Source organism: Thunnus albacares, chromosome 15 (genome assembly GCF_914725855.1).
Source record: "Thunnus albacares chromosome 15, fThuAlb1.1, whole genome shotgun sequence".
In the NCBI taxonomy this organism is placed as follows: domain Eukaryota; kingdom Metazoa; phylum Chordata; class Actinopteri; order Scombriformes; family Scombridae; genus Thunnus; species Thunnus albacares.
This window is the reverse complement of record NC_058120.1, coordinates 7201000-7218680: the sequence shown is the minus strand read 5'-3', so window position 1 is coordinate 7218680 and position 17681 is coordinate 7201000. Positions and strand designations below refer to the sequence as shown.

Genomic DNA, 17681 nt, shown 5'->3' with positions numbered 1-17681 from the left:
AGTACTGCAGTATTATACAGCTGAGCTGTCTGCCTGTCTGTTTGGGTTTACATGGAGTTTACATCTTAACTGACTGGACTGATGGGAACTCTGTTTGTACATGATCGGGGATGAGTGTGTGTGTGTGTGGAGCCAAATGTCTGATAGAAGAGAATTAAAGGATATAAAATGAAGATATTTCACTTGTTCTGATCCAGTTAAGAGGCTAATTACTTGTCTTTCTCACCACAATGCCAATGACTAAAATAAACTCAATAACATATAAAAACAGGTCCAAATAGGTTTAAACATAAATATTATATGAACAGATTAAGCAATGTCATGATGATTTACACTGGGAGGCTGGATTTAAGAATCTCATTTAGACTGAAGGCATTTATTCATCCATAAAATTACTCTTAAAGTAAACATTTGATCAGATAAATCAAGCAACATCTCACACTAACAGAGGAGACTGACAGAATCATACAGAATCATACAGACACTCAGTAATCAGTAATCTTGTTGCTGTAAGGAATTTAAACAATCTATGGAAATTTCCCTTTCAACTGCAGCAAAGAAATCGACCATTTTCGTTGGCTTGTTAATCAAATCAGCCCTTAAGTGATGAGAAATAAACACCCAAATCCCTCATGAGTCCTGGTTGATTAATTGGTCCTACAGTTCAGTATCACACTGAGAGTTAGGGAGCCCTGAGGTAAATCAATTCAGTACATACACTCTGCTACAGTATGTCATATACAGTGGTCATCTGTCGCCATCTAGTGGATTCAAGTGGCAGAGGTTCCCAGGATCCACAATTGAAGCCCTGAATCATTCTCTGGGAGCTGCTCTGTTGGCTTGTCAGACCAAACAGTCCAGTGTGAGAGACTGTGTTTCAGCTGGATGACTCAGATTAAAATTCCCATGTTCCCACCCTGCTCAAGTGTGTTTGTGTAAGAGAATAAATCCCTTAAATCCCAACCAGCTCCAAGGCTGCTCCTGCATGACTGAGCCTGACCTCAGACCTCCCTGTGGAGGGGGCCAGTTGAGAGGTTGAGAGAACTTTCCTACAGAGAGCAATGGAGAAATTTTTTTATAATAAATGTAACCTGATTTGTATTTGAACAGTGTGTTTGACTGACAGAACTCGTACGCCCCCTGCTGACCAACATCAGCTGCTGATGGCAGCCTAGAGTCTGACCCACCCTGGTGACGCTGTCATTTTATTGTCTCTGACAGTGTGGCCTGTTGTCTGAGTGGCCTGGTTGGTTGTCTGTGCAACCAGTGAGAATCCCAGTTCATCAAATCAGATGAGATCAGCTTTCCTCTGGTGAAACACTGAGATCCAGGAGGAAAAAGAAAGACCTGACCTGGTTGATTGTTGTCCACTAGCACTGAATGACAGGAAACTGGAGCTGTGAATATCTGCAGGATCATCAAAATTTGCACAATCTGTTTAGAAACTTTTTCAACAAAGTGCTGTGAGATATAACATCAGCTTTAGTAAAGGGAAGTCTGCTCTGCTGACTGTATACACCCCCACGGTCATTCAAGCACACTCAGCAAAACTCAGGAACATAAACAAATGAGTAAACGGCAAAGTAATAGGAACAGCAGTAACTTAGAGATAAATATAAAATACAATGATTGCAAACAGTTGCTGAAGCAATCTGTACCCAATATTTCTGAAAAAAGGTGGATAAATTAGCATTAGCACAGCATTTCCTGCTGTGACAAGTCAAAATGGCCTACAGGCCCCTCTCAGTGTTAAATCATGTTATATTATAATGTCTTAGTATTAGTGGTCAGTTAAAGTGTTGGCAACATGTTCATGTCGTAGCTGGTGGAGGTGACGATCATTTCAACTACTTTATATAGTGTTTGGTAGTTTAATCTTTACCATCATATTTTATAAGCCAATAACATTTTTTGTATGTAAAACCTGAATGTGCAAAGTAACTATCACTGCCAAATAAAGTAAAAGTACAATATTTATCTCTGAAATGTACAATGGTGGAAGAAGTATTCACATCCTTTACTTAAGTAAAAATAGCAGTACCGCACTGAAAATACTCACCTACAAGTTAACATCCATTTTTACTTAAGTACAGAAGTATTATCAGCAAAATGCATTCACAGGATCAAAAATAAAAGTACTCATTATGTAGCAGAGTGACACCTGTCAGAGTTACTTTATGATGTATTATTAATGAGTGTTATTATTGTTATTATTGAGGCATAGTAGTGAGTTGAGGTGGAGCTAATTAAAACCACTTTGTACACTGTTGGGTAGTTTAATCTATAACAATACAACATATTTTAAGGACTCATCTTCTGTTTTGTATGTAGTAACTAGTAACTATCACTGTCAAATAAAAGTAGTAGAGTAAAAAGTGCAACATTTCCCTCTGAAATGTAGATAAGTAAAGTATAAAGTAGGATCAAATGGAACTACTCAAGTACAAATACTTGAGTAAATGTCTAACCTTAACAAATATTCCAAATCTATGAATGTGATCTTAAGACATGCATCAGCAGGTTAATATTTACTGTGATGTGCATGTTTCTTCCACATCTAGTCATCTCTGACTAGAAGGGAATTTTTTAGTTCTTAATAGTTAAGCGTCATTTTGAATCCCTTCTGTTTCAAATAAGGACATCTATCGAGGGATTGGACAGAAACAACAACAATCATTTACGGCACATGATTGTAAAATCCTCCAGAAAATACAGTGGAAAGTCTGATAGGTAAGAAGTGACTCTGCAGTCCCGCACAGGAAGCAGGAAATGAAGAAAAGGGAAGCAGGTACTGGAACAGGTGAAAACCAGTGAATCCCTGTGGGGTGCCAGAGTTCATGTTGAGCTTTGATGTCTTTGTCATACTTTCAGTCTTCACAGTCACAAGTTAAGAACGTGATCTGATGAGTCTTTGTTCACTTTGACCCTTTACCTTATTGTATTTTACTCTGTGTGTGTGTGTGTGTGTGTGTGTGTGTGTGTGTGTGTGTGTGTTAGTGTGAGTGGCTGATTCAGTGATTCGTGGTGAGTCATTGTGTGCTGTACGTGTCTGCTCATGTCCAGACTGTTCAGGGATTCCCACCAACTCACACACTCAAACATGCAAAGATACTGTACATGTGAGCGTGCAGGTGTGCATACAACCACGCATTTCTGTAACAACGGTGATCCCTCTAGAGGATACTCAATAGAAATAGTTTGCATGGTGAAGCTTTTTGCCTATTCGGGCTCAGTTATACAGCAAAACCTTCATTTTTTTGAAATTTAAATTCATTTTGGTTGAACATTTCTATCTCAAATGTATCATATCTTTAAAAACATATTAGAAACATATTTCAATGCATGAAACTATTTATGCCCAGTGTAAAGAGCTGAGTGGACTGAGGTAACCTTAGTGCTGAGTTGGTTGTGCTTTATGAAGTCACATGAAATCCGCATTGAGTTAAACTCAAACAGGCAATTCTGGATGCCAGGAGCTGGCAGTGTTCTCCCACCATGGCTCTCTGTTATTTCACCACCAACACTCCTCTTTGTATGTTTTCTCTTGCGTGATCACAGTGCGTTGTCAATATTTTTACTGTAACTGCTAGAAACACAGAGGTGAGTGATTAAGCTGCCAAGAATAACAACTCTTTACTCTTAGTCTATAGTAGCTAAAAGAAATTCCAGTGTTAAAACAGCCATCACTTAACACACACACCACACACAATACAAATCACAAAAAAAACAATCATGCATAGAAATACTTTACATGTCTCATATGATAAATTCTGAATCATTCATCCTAAAAACTCTTGAGTGTACAGATCTTGTTAAGCGTTAATAACAAAGACTAATCAGACACTTGATAACTCTGTCTCATTTTACTTCCCCAGGTAATCTCTGCACATGATGATGACTCATGTTACGTTTTGAGCAGTCCAGGAAAGTACTGATTGCACGCAAAAATCCACGATCTTTCCTCGCTTTTGCAACTGTATTCAACTTCCCTCCATGTCTTCTGCTTAGGTGTTTAGATATTTTTTCAATATGCTGTCATTTTGTTCATGTACTGTCTCAGTATGACGTGTTTCAGACAGTTAATGCAACGATGCCCCTGACTTCCAGTCAGCCGGGCTGCACTGGCTTCGCTTGACTGATTTCGGGTCAAAATGATTCAGTTCTGCTGACTTCAATCATATTCATTTGAACATTTATACTAAAAAAATTGGGCTACTGTTTCCCGTCAGTGTCCAACACTGTTAATGCACTCAGACTGATTTCTCCCCAGGACCTGTGCACTATCAAAGCTGTTTCTCTGTTTTGTGCATAACCCAGAGTAGTAAAAAGTAGAAACAGAATGACTAATTATAACCAGCAATTCACAAATGGAAAGATGAGTTAGGTAAGCTGATGTAGAGATTTAACAATCTTTCTTTCCTAATATAGTTGAAATATTAAGTTTCCTTCATCTGAACACACAAAGCTCTGTGCAAGTGTGTGTGTGTGTAACTTCTTTGTTTTCCTTTCTCTCAGCCATAGTGAAGCTCCTTTTCTTTCAGCCTGATGTGTGCATTCCTTTGCTCCATTCATCTGCCTTATTATGGTTCAAACAGAGGTCTTGTTTTCAGTGCGCTGCAAAGCTGATTGTAATCGGCAGTCTAGATACATAATATGTATTTAAAATGAACTGTGGGGGTGTGAATGTGGCTTGTATGGTTTGTCTGCCTCACTACAATCTTTCCAGTCTATCTTCAGATATTGATGTACAGAAGCAGAATGCAATGTGCAATGAAAAACTGCAATTGTTGCAGAGTGAATTATACTTAATTCAACATTGTATAACTTAGTAAATGCTCTCTAAAGAATGCACATTGCTCTGCACAGCACAGACACAGCTTTCAGGATGAAATACAATGTGTTTGCACGCACGTGTGTGCATTTTCCTGACTGATATCTTTAATAGTTGCTAACGTGACAGTAAAAATGTGCTGAGAGCAAGGCCCGAGCTTCCCAGTCTAACTGGTCACACTGACTGAACAATGGGAGGTAAAACAAGTCTGGAGTTTCCCCCAGGCCTCCAGAACATCACGTTCAACTTGATGTTTGTTTTTAAAGGGATAGGTCACAGCCTCGTGAAGTCTTGCGGCCTTATCGAGAACTTGGAGTGCTGCCATTTTATCTGCAAAGGAATTGAATGAGTGATTTAATACTTGGCTATTAGAGGCACGGTGTCAGAGTCAGTGGCAGTTCAATTCACGTGTCTGTGGAAATCATTTGCAGGATGTTTAGCCGTCATTGAATACATTTTAACAACTCCTGACTTCTATTCCTGCAAGAAACTCATGTTTTTTCCCTTTGTATTAATAATTACGAACATACATAATCAATTAGTCTATGTATAAAGCATAAAGCATGAAATCTGTCAGTGTTATAACAAAAAGTGAAATATACCTTTAAGAACAAACACTTAAACTTGACCATGTGGTCAAGATCTGCAGGTTTTAGGGAAACTCCACTGCGGGCCTGCTGGCTCGCTCTTGGTGTACATCATATCATTTTCACAGCATGATAAACAAACCGAGATCACATCTCAGTCGCACTTGAAGTTTTGGAGGAAACTCCTGCGCACACTGAAGCCCCCCTCCTGCAGGTCTGCGCACCCACTCCAATGCTGCTGAGCAACATTTCCTTTTGTTCAAGTCGTTCAGCAGACAGATGCTACTGAAGGTGCAGTTTTAAGGACTTTCCATGCGTCTCCTCCCTCTCTCATGTCAAAACAGAAACTCTTTCATGGGACACAAGTGCAGCCACACTCAGTTTTCTACTGAGGGGAAAATATTAAATATATATGTTTGTGCTTCAGGGTTATTCTGACTTCCTTGGCTGTAGTGCTTCCCCTTCTTGAGGCTTTTTTCTTCTCTTTTTTTTCAGACTATTGGCCAGTGTGACTTCAGAGTGCTAAAATACTACACAGTTTGCATGAGATATAATGTTTTTGAAGTAACTACTGATTGCAAGTTTGAGATGTGGCATTGAGAAAAGATGCATGTTTGTTTTTGAAATGTGCTTTTTTTGTTTTGAAGAACTATTTATGTACAGACGGAAATACTTGTATAAAAAAATGTATAATTGTAGCAGATGCAGAGTCAGTTTGCTCTTTTGGTGACAGTCTGAGGAGTGTGTTTATATGTGTCTCAATAGAAATCCCCTCTTGGAGCCAGCAATCTGTGTTATTCTAAGTGACAGTTTTCTGGAAATCCCCCACCTAGTTGTAAGCTCCGCCCCACTGACTGCAGCCACACAGAGGGCATTTACAGCCTGCTGCACAACTCCGCTAGGATACAACCAAACGCACCTCGTACCGAACAACTAGGACCAGCATGGACCTCCACCGGACCAGTATATTAAACCAAATGGATTACAGCCGGGATTCGAAAGAAGGGAAGCCGGCCCAGTCGACGGAGGAGCGGCTGGACAGCGGCTTGGACTCGCTGAAGGAGGAGGAGTACCAGGCTGTGGCGGCCGAGATCCGTCGGCTTCAGGTGGACTGTGAGCCGCCGCCGCAGCACCAACAAGCCGCCACGGCAGCCGGAGAGCACGAATGGAAAACACAGATCACAGAGGACGGAGACACGTAAGTTTAACCAGAAATAAGGCCACAGCAGCGTATAAGGGGACATATATGAACTAGTTTTCGGAGGCTTTAGCTAGCTGAGTTAGGCCCAGCTCCTGGAGGTAACATGATCCCTTTCCTGCTGGGAATGTCTTCCTCTCGCTTGTCATTATAACAACGCGCAGGCCTAACTCACTCTGGGCTGGGGGCTTCACTCTCATGCAGTAGGGGCTTATAAAAGCACGCAGCTGCAGTGTTAACAATACACAGAACTGGTGTCCGGTTTAATAATGGGTCTAGCTGTGGTCAGACACGGCGGAATTGGACGTAAACAAAAGGCTATTATCAGGAGGGAATCTACTCTGGCCGCGGGTCACACTGGGAAAGTCCCAGGCGCGCCGCCAAGGAATCCGACCGACGCGCGCTCCCGCGGAGCGAGAAGTAGAAAAAGTACCTCAAAATACTGCAAAGCACGTCTGTCAGTGTTGAGGCCGAAACCAGGTTCTGAGATGGGTGTCTGCGGCCTGTTGCTGATATACTGAGGCCCCCTGGGGTCACCTGAGGAAAAACAAAAAGTCCATGTGTAAATGTGTACTCTGGGTTTAGAAATCTGTTCACACGGATTATAATCTCTAACCTCGGATTACTAATTATTTTGAATAGTTCCATACATGATCTGAGCATACTTGCAACATATAAGAGCAACATCAACACATGAGAGCATATTTGGTTAAAATATATGCAATAATAACAATATCAATAAACTTGCACATATGACTTTATACTTTTTTAACATCTGTGATACACATATGAAACTGTTCCAATTTTGAATATGGGCATATATGGCTCTCCAACATGCCATATATGTAAATGCACATGTATTAGATTGGGATAATTTGATTAAATTTGCATTTAATTATCATTATTGTTTCAGAGTTTTTATCATTTTAAACAGTAACGTAGTTAGTAATTTGAGTGCACAGATTATAAAGAGTAGAGATTTACACTATCAGTTTTTTTTCTCAGATGACCCCTGGGGGCTCCATACTGATAGAAAAGCAGGGAGAATAACATCAAGAGGGGCTCAAAATGTTATTTGTATTATAACACAGTTCGTCCACCGAGTAATATAGTTCTAGCTCAATAGCATATTTAAACTCACACATCAATTATGTGCTATTGGGTCAAAGATAAACAGTTAATCAGAAGTGAAGACTGGAAATGGAATGACTGGAATGAAACCTGTGACAGTGATTTCACTAGAGGAGCAGTGTGGTGTTCAAGAAATACTTGGGAGGTCATTATTAATTAATTTTACTGTAATTGCAATCTTAGGAAACCTTCCCGAAGTTATGTTGACTTTATAAAACTGTTAGATTGATTTGAGTGAAGGGTTATAAAATCTTCTCACATGGGATTCTTTGAACTAAATGTAATCTAATCTGGTCTGTTAAGGGGTCTGATATGGAAAATTTATGAACTGTTGTGTTGTAAGAATCCAAAAGGAGCGTTGCACTGATAGCTGTATCAGGTGTCACTGTCCATAGACAACGATATTTTATGACATGAAAGAAAACATAATCTATGTATTAGCCATAATGTGGATATTTTAAGTCTGTATTTCAAATGTTTCACTGGTTTCCTTGTAGACATTTTTCCATTTGGTGTCTAGATTTGATTGTGTTGTGTATCTAATGTATGTTAACATCTCATCTATCTTCTCCTTCTGTCTTTGTAGGCTTCTCCACCTGGCCATCATCCACGAGGCCAAGGACTTTACCAGAAAAATGATAGACATGTCCAAGAACACAGACTTCCTCAACGCACAGAATGACCAGAGACAGGTATGTGAGATGTTTCTGTATCTAGCCTTCCCCTTTTACCACACTGTACCACTAATAAGCCCTAATACACAGGATGTCCGCCATCTTACACAGAATAATAATGAGTTTACCGGTCTTCTCCTCATTCGTCCCACTCTAGACTCCTCTCCATTTAGCAGTTATAACAAACCAGGCGGATATGTGTCAGCGCCTCCTGGCAGGCGGCTGCGACCCCACGCTGGTGGACGACAACGGTGACACGGCCCTTCACATCGCCTGTCACCACGGTAACCTGCCCTGCTTCAGCGTCATCACACAGAACTGTCAGCTAGAGCATCTACACAGCGTGATGGCGGCCTACAACTATCATGGTAAGACTGTAGGACTTTTCTCACTTTGGACATAGTGAGATTTTACTGTTTATGTCACGTAAACGCTCCAGTCAGCAACGTTAAAATGATACTCGTTTGTATGTTTTGGAACAAAAATGTCTGGAGTTTAGCAGCGGTAAGCTAAATGGTAGTTTTTGAACATTATTAGCATATTACAGTAACTTCTGCAGCGGTGGTGGTGATTTCCATTCTGTGGTGGACCACCCCTGCTGCATGGAGACAGATGAGACGCTGACCAGTCTCATACAGTCTTATAACTACTATTTAAAAGGTAGAATAGTGGGCATGAAAAGAGTCATTTCTGCTGCCTGTTATCCCTGAACACTATGGTTAGGAGGAAGGAAATATTTAAGTGAGCAAGGGGAATGCCAGTGCCTTTCTTTCTTAACATCACATCCTGACTAAAACCCATCTATTACATGGTACATAATGTTAGTTGCTAAGGATCCAGATAGAAAGGTGGAATGTTCTGGTTTTAGACTTCTGTGTAGACATTTTTTAGTTTATTTGCAGTTCATTTCTCCGGATTAATGTGGACAAATTGAACCAATTAGGAAATTATCTTATGATGATCTGTTTCCCAAAGAGCCTGCAGTCATTTTTACTAACATGTGACCCGCCTTGGGATGCTGGAGTCTTTTTTTTTTTTTTTTTTTAGACAATCACTTTGACAAATTGACATGTGCTGCTCTGGTGTCAGTTGTTCAGCTGTTTCTCTGATGTTTTGTGCAGGTCAGAACTGTCTCCACTTGGCTTCAGTTTATGGTTTCCTCTCGCTGGTGGAGAACCTGGTGGATCTAGGAGCTGATATTAACGCAAAGGTATACAACAGACTCATGATGTATTATATTTTTGAGACATTCTGAAACACAGCCTTCTTGTTGTCTTTACTCTTTGCCTCCCTGTGCTGATAAAATCTCTTCTCCCTGTTCTCTAGGAGCAGCGTAACGGTCGCAGTGCGCTGCATCTGGCTGTGGACCAGCAGAACCTCTCACTGGTCCAACTGCTGCTGAAGAAAGGAGCAGACCCCAACCAGCTTACATCCGGAGGCCACAGTCCCTTCCACCTCACCTACGGTCGCGACAATGGCAATATCAGAATGGAGCTGTTCTCGCTGACTGATCCCGGCCTGAGGGAGCTGCCCGAAAGCGAATCAGAAGACAGCGAGGAGGAGGAGGACAAGGAGAGTGATGAGGAGGTACGTGTTGAAAACATCCAGGAAATCTATGAAACCTAAAAAAAAAAAACGAGTTTCCTGCTCAGTGTGTAACCATGTTTCTGTTCTCCTCGTGTCCGCAGGTGGGTTATGACGACATCCAGTGGAACGGGCATTAGCAGGAAGCAAGAGAGAGGAAGTCGCAGAGGCAGGAGGCTGTGATGAAGACAGAGAAGGACAACAGAAACGGCCCCGGCACGTCTACCACTTCCTGCAGTGACGTCACGTGAGCCCGATAGCACGTCAAGAGACGACGTAGAGCGGGCGTGACCGCTGACAAGAAAGATGGACAGCTTAGAGAAGAACCGGCAGCTGCAAAAATGCAAATCAAACAGAGACTGATGGCCGAATTGAAAGAGTTAGACCGCTCCAGGCTGCAGGAGAGAAGACAAACGATGAGATGTGAACACATGACGCATTATGATGGGATGGGATTGCTTGTATGATAAAAAAGGAATCGCTTGTATTCTGTGGACGCTGCAAATCATTCTCACAAAAAAAAAAACATCCATCCACACACATGTACCTGCAACAGCTCTGTTGTATGATATTGTAAATGCTGTGTATACAAAGATGTATTTTTTATGGAAGCTGTGAATGTGTACAGTTGAGCAAGTTGTATATGTCAGACAGCAAACAGTCCAGCACACTCCAGTTAAATTAAAACACTCATATTTAACAGTACAAACCTCCTGTGTGAATATATTTGTGATTTGAGACGGTTGACTTATGGGGGAAACAGATGGTGTGCAATTGGAAAATGGTTTTGGTCGATGTTGTCACACGTGTCCATTAGACACACAGTAATCTTGGTGATATTACAATAAAAAAAGATCACTCAAAATCCAGCGTATAATCGACAGCGCCTGACAATATTACAAGCCTGCAGTAACACAGGAAATTACTTCAATTATGTGGCCTTTTGCTGCCGTCAGTTCGTCTGTGCTTGTATAAGTGCTGCCATCAAGGCGTGACAGCTGAGTTTCGGTTGTGAGCAGCCACCTTTTCTTTTCATATAACGCATTGTCATGAAGGAAAGGACTGATAACTCGACACATCGTTTGCATTGAATGAGGAAGTGGCGGCCAATTGAACCTGCGACCTGAGTTCCTCCTGCTGGGCATGTGTGTATAAAGAGATAAGAAGCCTAGGGAAATTTTATGCGTTTGTGTAATGAGGCTCGGTCATCTAAATCAGGAAGTTTTTGGGAGGGTGGGGCTATGAGGGAAGCGGCAGGAAATTCCCAGGAACAAGAAACACTCAGCTGTTCGCGACATTCCTGCTTCTCATCCGCCAAAGAGGGGAATCTCCACTGAATAACAGGATGCTTCAAGTCAAGCCCAGGGAGATGGGGAGGAAGGGAGTTTTACTTAATAAATTCTCAATAAATTCCCAACATCTGTGTTAAACACAATTTTACGCAATTCTATGAGTGTATTGCAGAGTTTTGCTCTAAATTCATAAGGTCACTGTGTTGGATTCATATTGAAAGTTACAATGGAGACATCCCACTTGAAATCATCTGGACATACATGTGCAATTTGTACCTCCTACTTTCAGTTTTCTCATGTCACACTCCCTGTCCATGATGGACTATCTTGAGGAAATGAATATTAAAACAGCTACTGTTTGCCTTCCTGGTATGAAGTAGTTTGGGGTAAACAGATACAGTGGCTCATACAGTCAGTATGAGCCACTGTAACACCAGCAGTACAGCTAGAGTGACATTTCAGCCTTTGAATCATACTCACATCACACCAGGCTTATCTCACCTTACATACTTCTAAATATAGAAATAAGATAAGATAGTAAATAATTATAATTTATATTGACAACATTCCATATAATTATTACAGTAAACTGTTTTTAGGAACATTTTAATGTGATCTTACAGTAATTAAAATGTGAAATTAAACGTTGGTACTCCCACCACAGAAACTATTAATCTGACAAATAATCTAAGCCACTTTCAGATATGCATCTTGTTTCGTAAATGTGACGGAAATTTCACGTCGCCCGAGTCTCTTTTACATAAACAATGACACTAATAACTCAGACCCATTAACATATCTGTATTACTTCCTACACAAGCGCTACCAGCACATATATGAGTTGAATGCTGTCAGATTACCGTAAAGGCAGCGACATATGCTGAGAAAAGGAAACGGGGAAACTTCAGAGTTCAATAAAAACATGTTTAATAGAAGTGCAGTACTGTACAGCAAATGGCAGCAGACAGAAGGATCAAAACACAGTAGGGAGGGGAGGACTCTGTAATGAAGAGATTGGTGGTTTCTCATTGACATTGACCTGAGTAGACTTAAACAGGGGTGTGACAATGAGGACTGTCGCAATGGGAGAAATCCCACTGCTGTTCCCTGGTTTATCACACAGTACATCAGAGCATAAACAACCTGACATTAGCGGTTGCTATGAAAAAAAAGAGAAGAGGGGAGAGTTTGAAGCAGATGAATAAAATGAGAAATACAAGTTGTGGTAGCCCTGAGTAAAGATGGTGAGGAAGCACTGTTTAAATACAGTGACTCAAGATGCTACTGGACCACTGAGAGAGTAAGGGGTATTAAGAGGTATTGAGTGCTGTAGCTGTAGTGTTACCACACCTCCGTCTTCCACTTTGCTCATGTCGCACTCATCAACTGAAGTCATTTGGGCTAAGCTGCAGCCTGAGAGGGCACATCATGACCACGCAGCCAGATGTCAGACTGATGTGTCATATAATGGACTGATCTGAACGTCGAGCGTGTTTCTAGGCTCTGCGACATGTCAAGGATGTCTCAATGTGATTAGAAGGAATATAAAGGAGGGGGCCGACATGTGGATAATGTGTCCAGTCAGGTTCTTGCTATGACCAGGGAGGATGGAGGAGGGGAAGGGAACACAGACAGTACAGCTGGGTAACATATTCTATCCAGCTGGTACAAAATGACCATATTGTTCATCTTTTCCTTTGTGTTTTATACGTCATCTTTGTCTTCCTTCTAGATGAGACTTTTGAGTGCGGGAGGTGGGGCTCTGTGGCGTTACTGTTCATCATCCACTTATGACAGCAGCAACATGGCTGCCAACTTTCCTCACTCTCGCTCAGACAAAGCCACCAGGTGGACATCGATCTCAGACTCTGACAGAATCCTGGAAAACAAATAACACAAGTTCATATTTTTTTTGTCCTGCCAGATTTCATAGGCCATACACAGACACAGACACAGACAGACACACACACACAAACACAAACACAGACATGTTAACACACCCTTTAGTTACCCTGTAACTACTTACTTTGATCTAAACCCCAAGGTTTTAGTTAGATTTTAGGGGACTTCCATTACAAAACGGGTTTCTTTTTCTCATTGTTAACAACTGATGCATTTTTGAGCGTGCCAACAGATTAGCATGTTTTAGTGCTTTAACGTTTTATTTTTTCCTCAGCACAAAGAGGCAACACTTCAAAGGCAGGAACAATCTGTTCTGTTCAGAGCTGCATGGTTTGTTGAATGCCAAAGACTCATTTGCTTCTTATTTTGTGAAATATATTTATGAAGTTTGGCCTGTGTCTTTTTCAGCAGCACCCTGCTTCACTTTGACTCTGTCAAACCCATTTAATAGACCAGTGGAACCAGTCTTCTGCCTGTGGCCAGGATAAGATTTTTACTTGAGGCCATTAAGATAGTTTCTCTCCCTCCAGCTCAGGAAAATACTCACTTGAATGTTGGTTCTTGCGAAGTGATAACTCCCACCTCCAGCTCTGAGGGCTTGAAGTCAATAGACAGAACAGTTGACAGACATGAGATAGCCGTCTGTGTTGAAAGAGAGGGAGAGGTTTGAGGAAACATGACAGGAAGGAGAGCAAAATAAGTTAAACATTACATCTGTGAAATAGATGCACTTGAAGACATCAAGGAGCTCACAGTGTCAGATAACCAAGAAAGAAGAAGCATCATGTATAAATACATGAGGGATGCTTGAATTTGTTAAAGGAGTTACAAGTAATACATGAGCAAATGAAAGCCTATGCTTATCAGTGAGCAGCACATCAGTGTGTATATGTGTGTGTGCAGTTGTATGTGCTCATGGCTGAACACATTTGACCGCAAACACAAAGTTTTTAAGACAAACTTGCTGCAAAATGAAGATTTGATTTTTAATTCTTTAGGGGAATGGGGATATAATTTAAAACATTTCTGGAAAATATGAGCCAATAGATCATTTGAAATAAACACTTAAAAGGTGCAATATGTAAGAATCAGGAAGTCCCTCTCATTAATGACACCGGTGGCTGTTAAGTGAGCTGCAGCAGCATCCTGTTGTGTGTGCTCCCATTCCATCAGTGCGAGTGAGCAGTGGCGCTTACATTAGCCAGTTAAAACCATAATATCACAATATATTTCACATGCTTTGCAGTAATGTTAGCTTATCTGTCCAATAGGAAGAAAGCCAGCTCGGAGTCGGATGTTAGCGGTTTCCATTTCTAAGCTAACGTTAGCTAGTGTTGCACTCTGTTGGTGCTGGGGAGTGCACATAAACATCACATCCTTTGGATTTTCCTGGCAAAACCGCCCCCAAGTCCTTTACATAGAAATCTACAGGCTGTTGCAAGCAACCAAGAAAGCTGGAGGTCTCATTTTATTATTCCTTCACATTCTGTTGATAATTTTAGTTTATTGCTGAATGTTTTACACTAAAATTCTTACATATCGCATCTTTTCATCTAATCAGTATTAGGATTCTTACCGTTTCCCCTACATAACAAAGAAAACATTGATTCTTTTGATTCTTTGCTTTTCTAAAGGTTTGGTTCATCCAGAAAACCATCAAGTAATGTAGTGATATTCCAGCACAGTGACACAGTTGTAAAGCTCTCTGAATGCCCCATCTAGAAAATACCAATAAAATTCCATGAAATCTCATTACCAGTGGGAATCCTGCAATGAAACAATGTAATGCAACTTGACTGAAATACCTCAGCAGGGTTGTTTTAGGACAAAATTCCAGTGTGGCATTATGAATCAGATTATACCAGGCTTCTATAATAAGCACAGGAAGCTTGGCAACACTCTGGTAGTTTTCTGTAAGTACACAACGCGCATGTGTCCTGCACCTCTATAGTCTGGTTGTAGCTCCAGTCCAGTTTCTTCTTGACTTTCTTCTCCAGGAAGCTGGTGGCCTCAGTCTGTTTGACTCCAGCTGCTGTGGCCTTAAAGCCACAGTAGTAGCCGGCTGGATCACACTTATACAGCTGCAGACCCAGCTCGTCATCCACTCCGACCAACATCATACCTACAGGTAGAAAGCAAGGCAGAGGAACATAAGGGATGGTCCACTATGAGTTGTGAAATAGCAGACATAGCAGATAGCAGACATCATGTCCTGCTATTCAATATCAATACGATTTGACTCTTTTTGTGCCCTTGAAGTTGTTAATGCATTGCAGAGGTAAGAAAAAAACCCTGTGAAACACATTTATACAATCATGCGACACAAAACCTTCAAAGAAACATGATGTGCAGATTCCATTGTAGGTTTTACAAACTTAAAATAAAAAACCTTAATATAATTCATGTATACACAAACACACATGGGCACCAGACCAATCCTTTACTTACAGCATCCTAGCGGCCTCATCTCAGCGTTCTGCGTGTAGACTTGGGAGATGTCAGCCATGCGTTTGCACAACATGTCCAGAGGGATTTCATAGCCGTACTTATACTTCCAGTTAGCTGCTTCATACCGCGCCCTCTGCACCTGAGACCTGCTGTCAGCTGGAGGGAGGAAGAGAGAGGAAGATGTGATTCACACAAATGAATGAATTAACGTAACACCATCAGGTTGCCTAAAAATGAATCCATGAGATGACAGGTGTACTGTCACAGCCACATATATCACTCTCAATGAATGCTATAAAAAAAGGTAGATCCTGGGGGTTTGGCCTGTAACATTAAAAATGTACTTGAGTGCCACCACAACTTTCTTTCTACATGATGCATTCGCAACTCATAACAGCTCAGGTCTTATCAATACATATATTTCTTAAACATTTATAATGAAGGATGCATTTGCAGCTTCTAATAGAACGTGAACATGACAATATGGCGACATGACTTTCTTGCCTGATGCATGTTTGACTTCTTTTTACTGATAATTACTGTTGAAGGAAGCTTTTAATATCGTTTGATCCCTTATTGGCTCATTTTTTCAAGTAACAACCATCAGCTGGACAATAAATTGCTTACCAGTCATTCCGGTCATAACACAGCCAATGTTCTCTGTGATTCTGAACATATGTGTGACTGTCAAGGCATCCAACAGCTTGTCCTGAGAAAAAGCACAAGAGAAGGACATTGCTAACAGTGCACGCATACTCCCCACACTCCACCAGTGATGTTACAACCATAATGACAGCTGGGGAATCTGATCACATGCTTAGTGAAGACACAGACAACACAAACTTCTGTGTGTTAGTAATATGTCCATTTATACTGACGGGGACTTTCTTCTGTGTGACGACCACAGCACAGTCCTTCCCTCTGACTGCTACAGAGGTCAGTCCTCCCTGGTTGATGGCTTTGAAGGCATACTCTGAGGACACATGTACAAGAACAGACTGCTCATCAACTGAAACTGTATTTCTCCACTGGGGCAAACATTTTTCACAAGCAACCAAGTTGTATTTGTGTTATTGTACAGTCACATATGAACAGTGGTTTCACAGTTATTGTATTAGTCTGACGCTAACATTTAATACAGCTAAGTTATAATGACTTGTATAAGACTGCGAGAAATAGTCTGTATTGTGCTTAAAGTCGATAAGTATCTGGTTGCTATGCTTAGATAACATTATGAAAACATTAGCATTGTTAGCTTTTGTCCTCCTTTGGATAGACGGTTTTCTCTGTACAGGAGGTTAATATGTTTAATTCATCATCCACAAAACTCAACTTAGTTTCTTTAAACTGTTAATGTTAATGTTAACTTACAGTTTTACTATAAATACAAACAAATTAAGCTAGATAGCAAGTGCAACTAGCGTCTGGTTAGCAAACATTTTAGCTACAATATAATAAAATGGCTGTTTTCTGTATTTAGCGTTAGCATTACTGAGTCAAAATGAATAACTACAGTTATTATTTCTTTCTTGCTAACTTAGCTACATAACACTGAACGATGAATGGTGGCTAGCTAGCATAGTATGACAGAGCAGGTTGAGTTTTCTTCTGTTTCTTCTGTTCTGTTTTTTTTTTCCACCACTTACCGACTTGGTAGAGTCTTCCCTCCGGGGAGAAGATGGTGATGTGACGGTCAAACCCGGCACTGGAGCCCCGGGACATGACGGCTGGAAATAGCTGAGGTACACCGGTGTAGACTGATGCTGAAACTGAAGTGATGAAGTGAGCCAAAACATGGCAAACATCTACACCGGATGTGCTCTGTCCCGATGAAAGCTTCAGTATCCGGGTCACAGCGTTGTGGCTCACACATGCCTTCACCATGGATCTATTATACGAGCTTATTCTTGTTTTTATTATACATACAGGGCCTTTACTGACAGCAGTTACTTGCAAGGAGATGTCAAAGTAACATCTGTTTAGAATAATCATTGTTTTTTGTGTTTTGTTTTTGTTTCTGTTTGTTTTGTTATG

At 40.9% G+C, this 17681-nt stretch overlaps 2 protein-coding genes across 2 annotated transcripts; one reads left to right on the top strand and one right to left on the bottom strand.

Moving 5' to 3' along the window:
* Positions 1 to 6280: 6280 nt before the first annotated feature.
* On the top strand, positions 6281 to 10710 carry nfkbiab (nuclear factor of kappa light polypeptide gene enhancer in B-cells inhibitor, alpha b). The gene is made up of 6 exons (XM_044374678.1): positions 6281 to 6616; positions 8334 to 8439; positions 8579 to 8789; positions 9543 to 9631; positions 9748 to 10008; positions 10110 to 10710. Exons 1-6 carry the CDS (start codon positions 6363 to 6365, stop codon positions 10143 to 10145), a joined length of 957 nt encoding a protein of 318 aa, XP_044230613.1. The 5' UTR covers positions 6281 to 6362; the 3' UTR covers positions 10146 to 10710.
* A 1497-nt stretch (positions 10711 to 12207) lies between these two features.
* On the bottom strand, positions 12208 to 17546 carry psma6a (proteasome 20S subunit alpha 6a). Its single transcript, XM_044374677.1, has 7 exons — positions 17294 to 17546; positions 16526 to 16620; positions 16275 to 16356; positions 15648 to 15803; positions 15143 to 15321; positions 13747 to 13841; positions 12208 to 13176 (listed from the first exon to the last, which is right to left on the bottom strand). The coding sequence occupies exons 1-7, from the start codon at positions 17529 to 17531 to the stop codon at positions 13119 to 13121; spliced, it is 903 nt and encodes a 300-aa protein (XP_044230612.1). The 5' UTR covers positions 17532 to 17546; the 3' UTR covers positions 12208 to 13118.
* Positions 17547 to 17681: the final 135 nt, after the last annotated feature.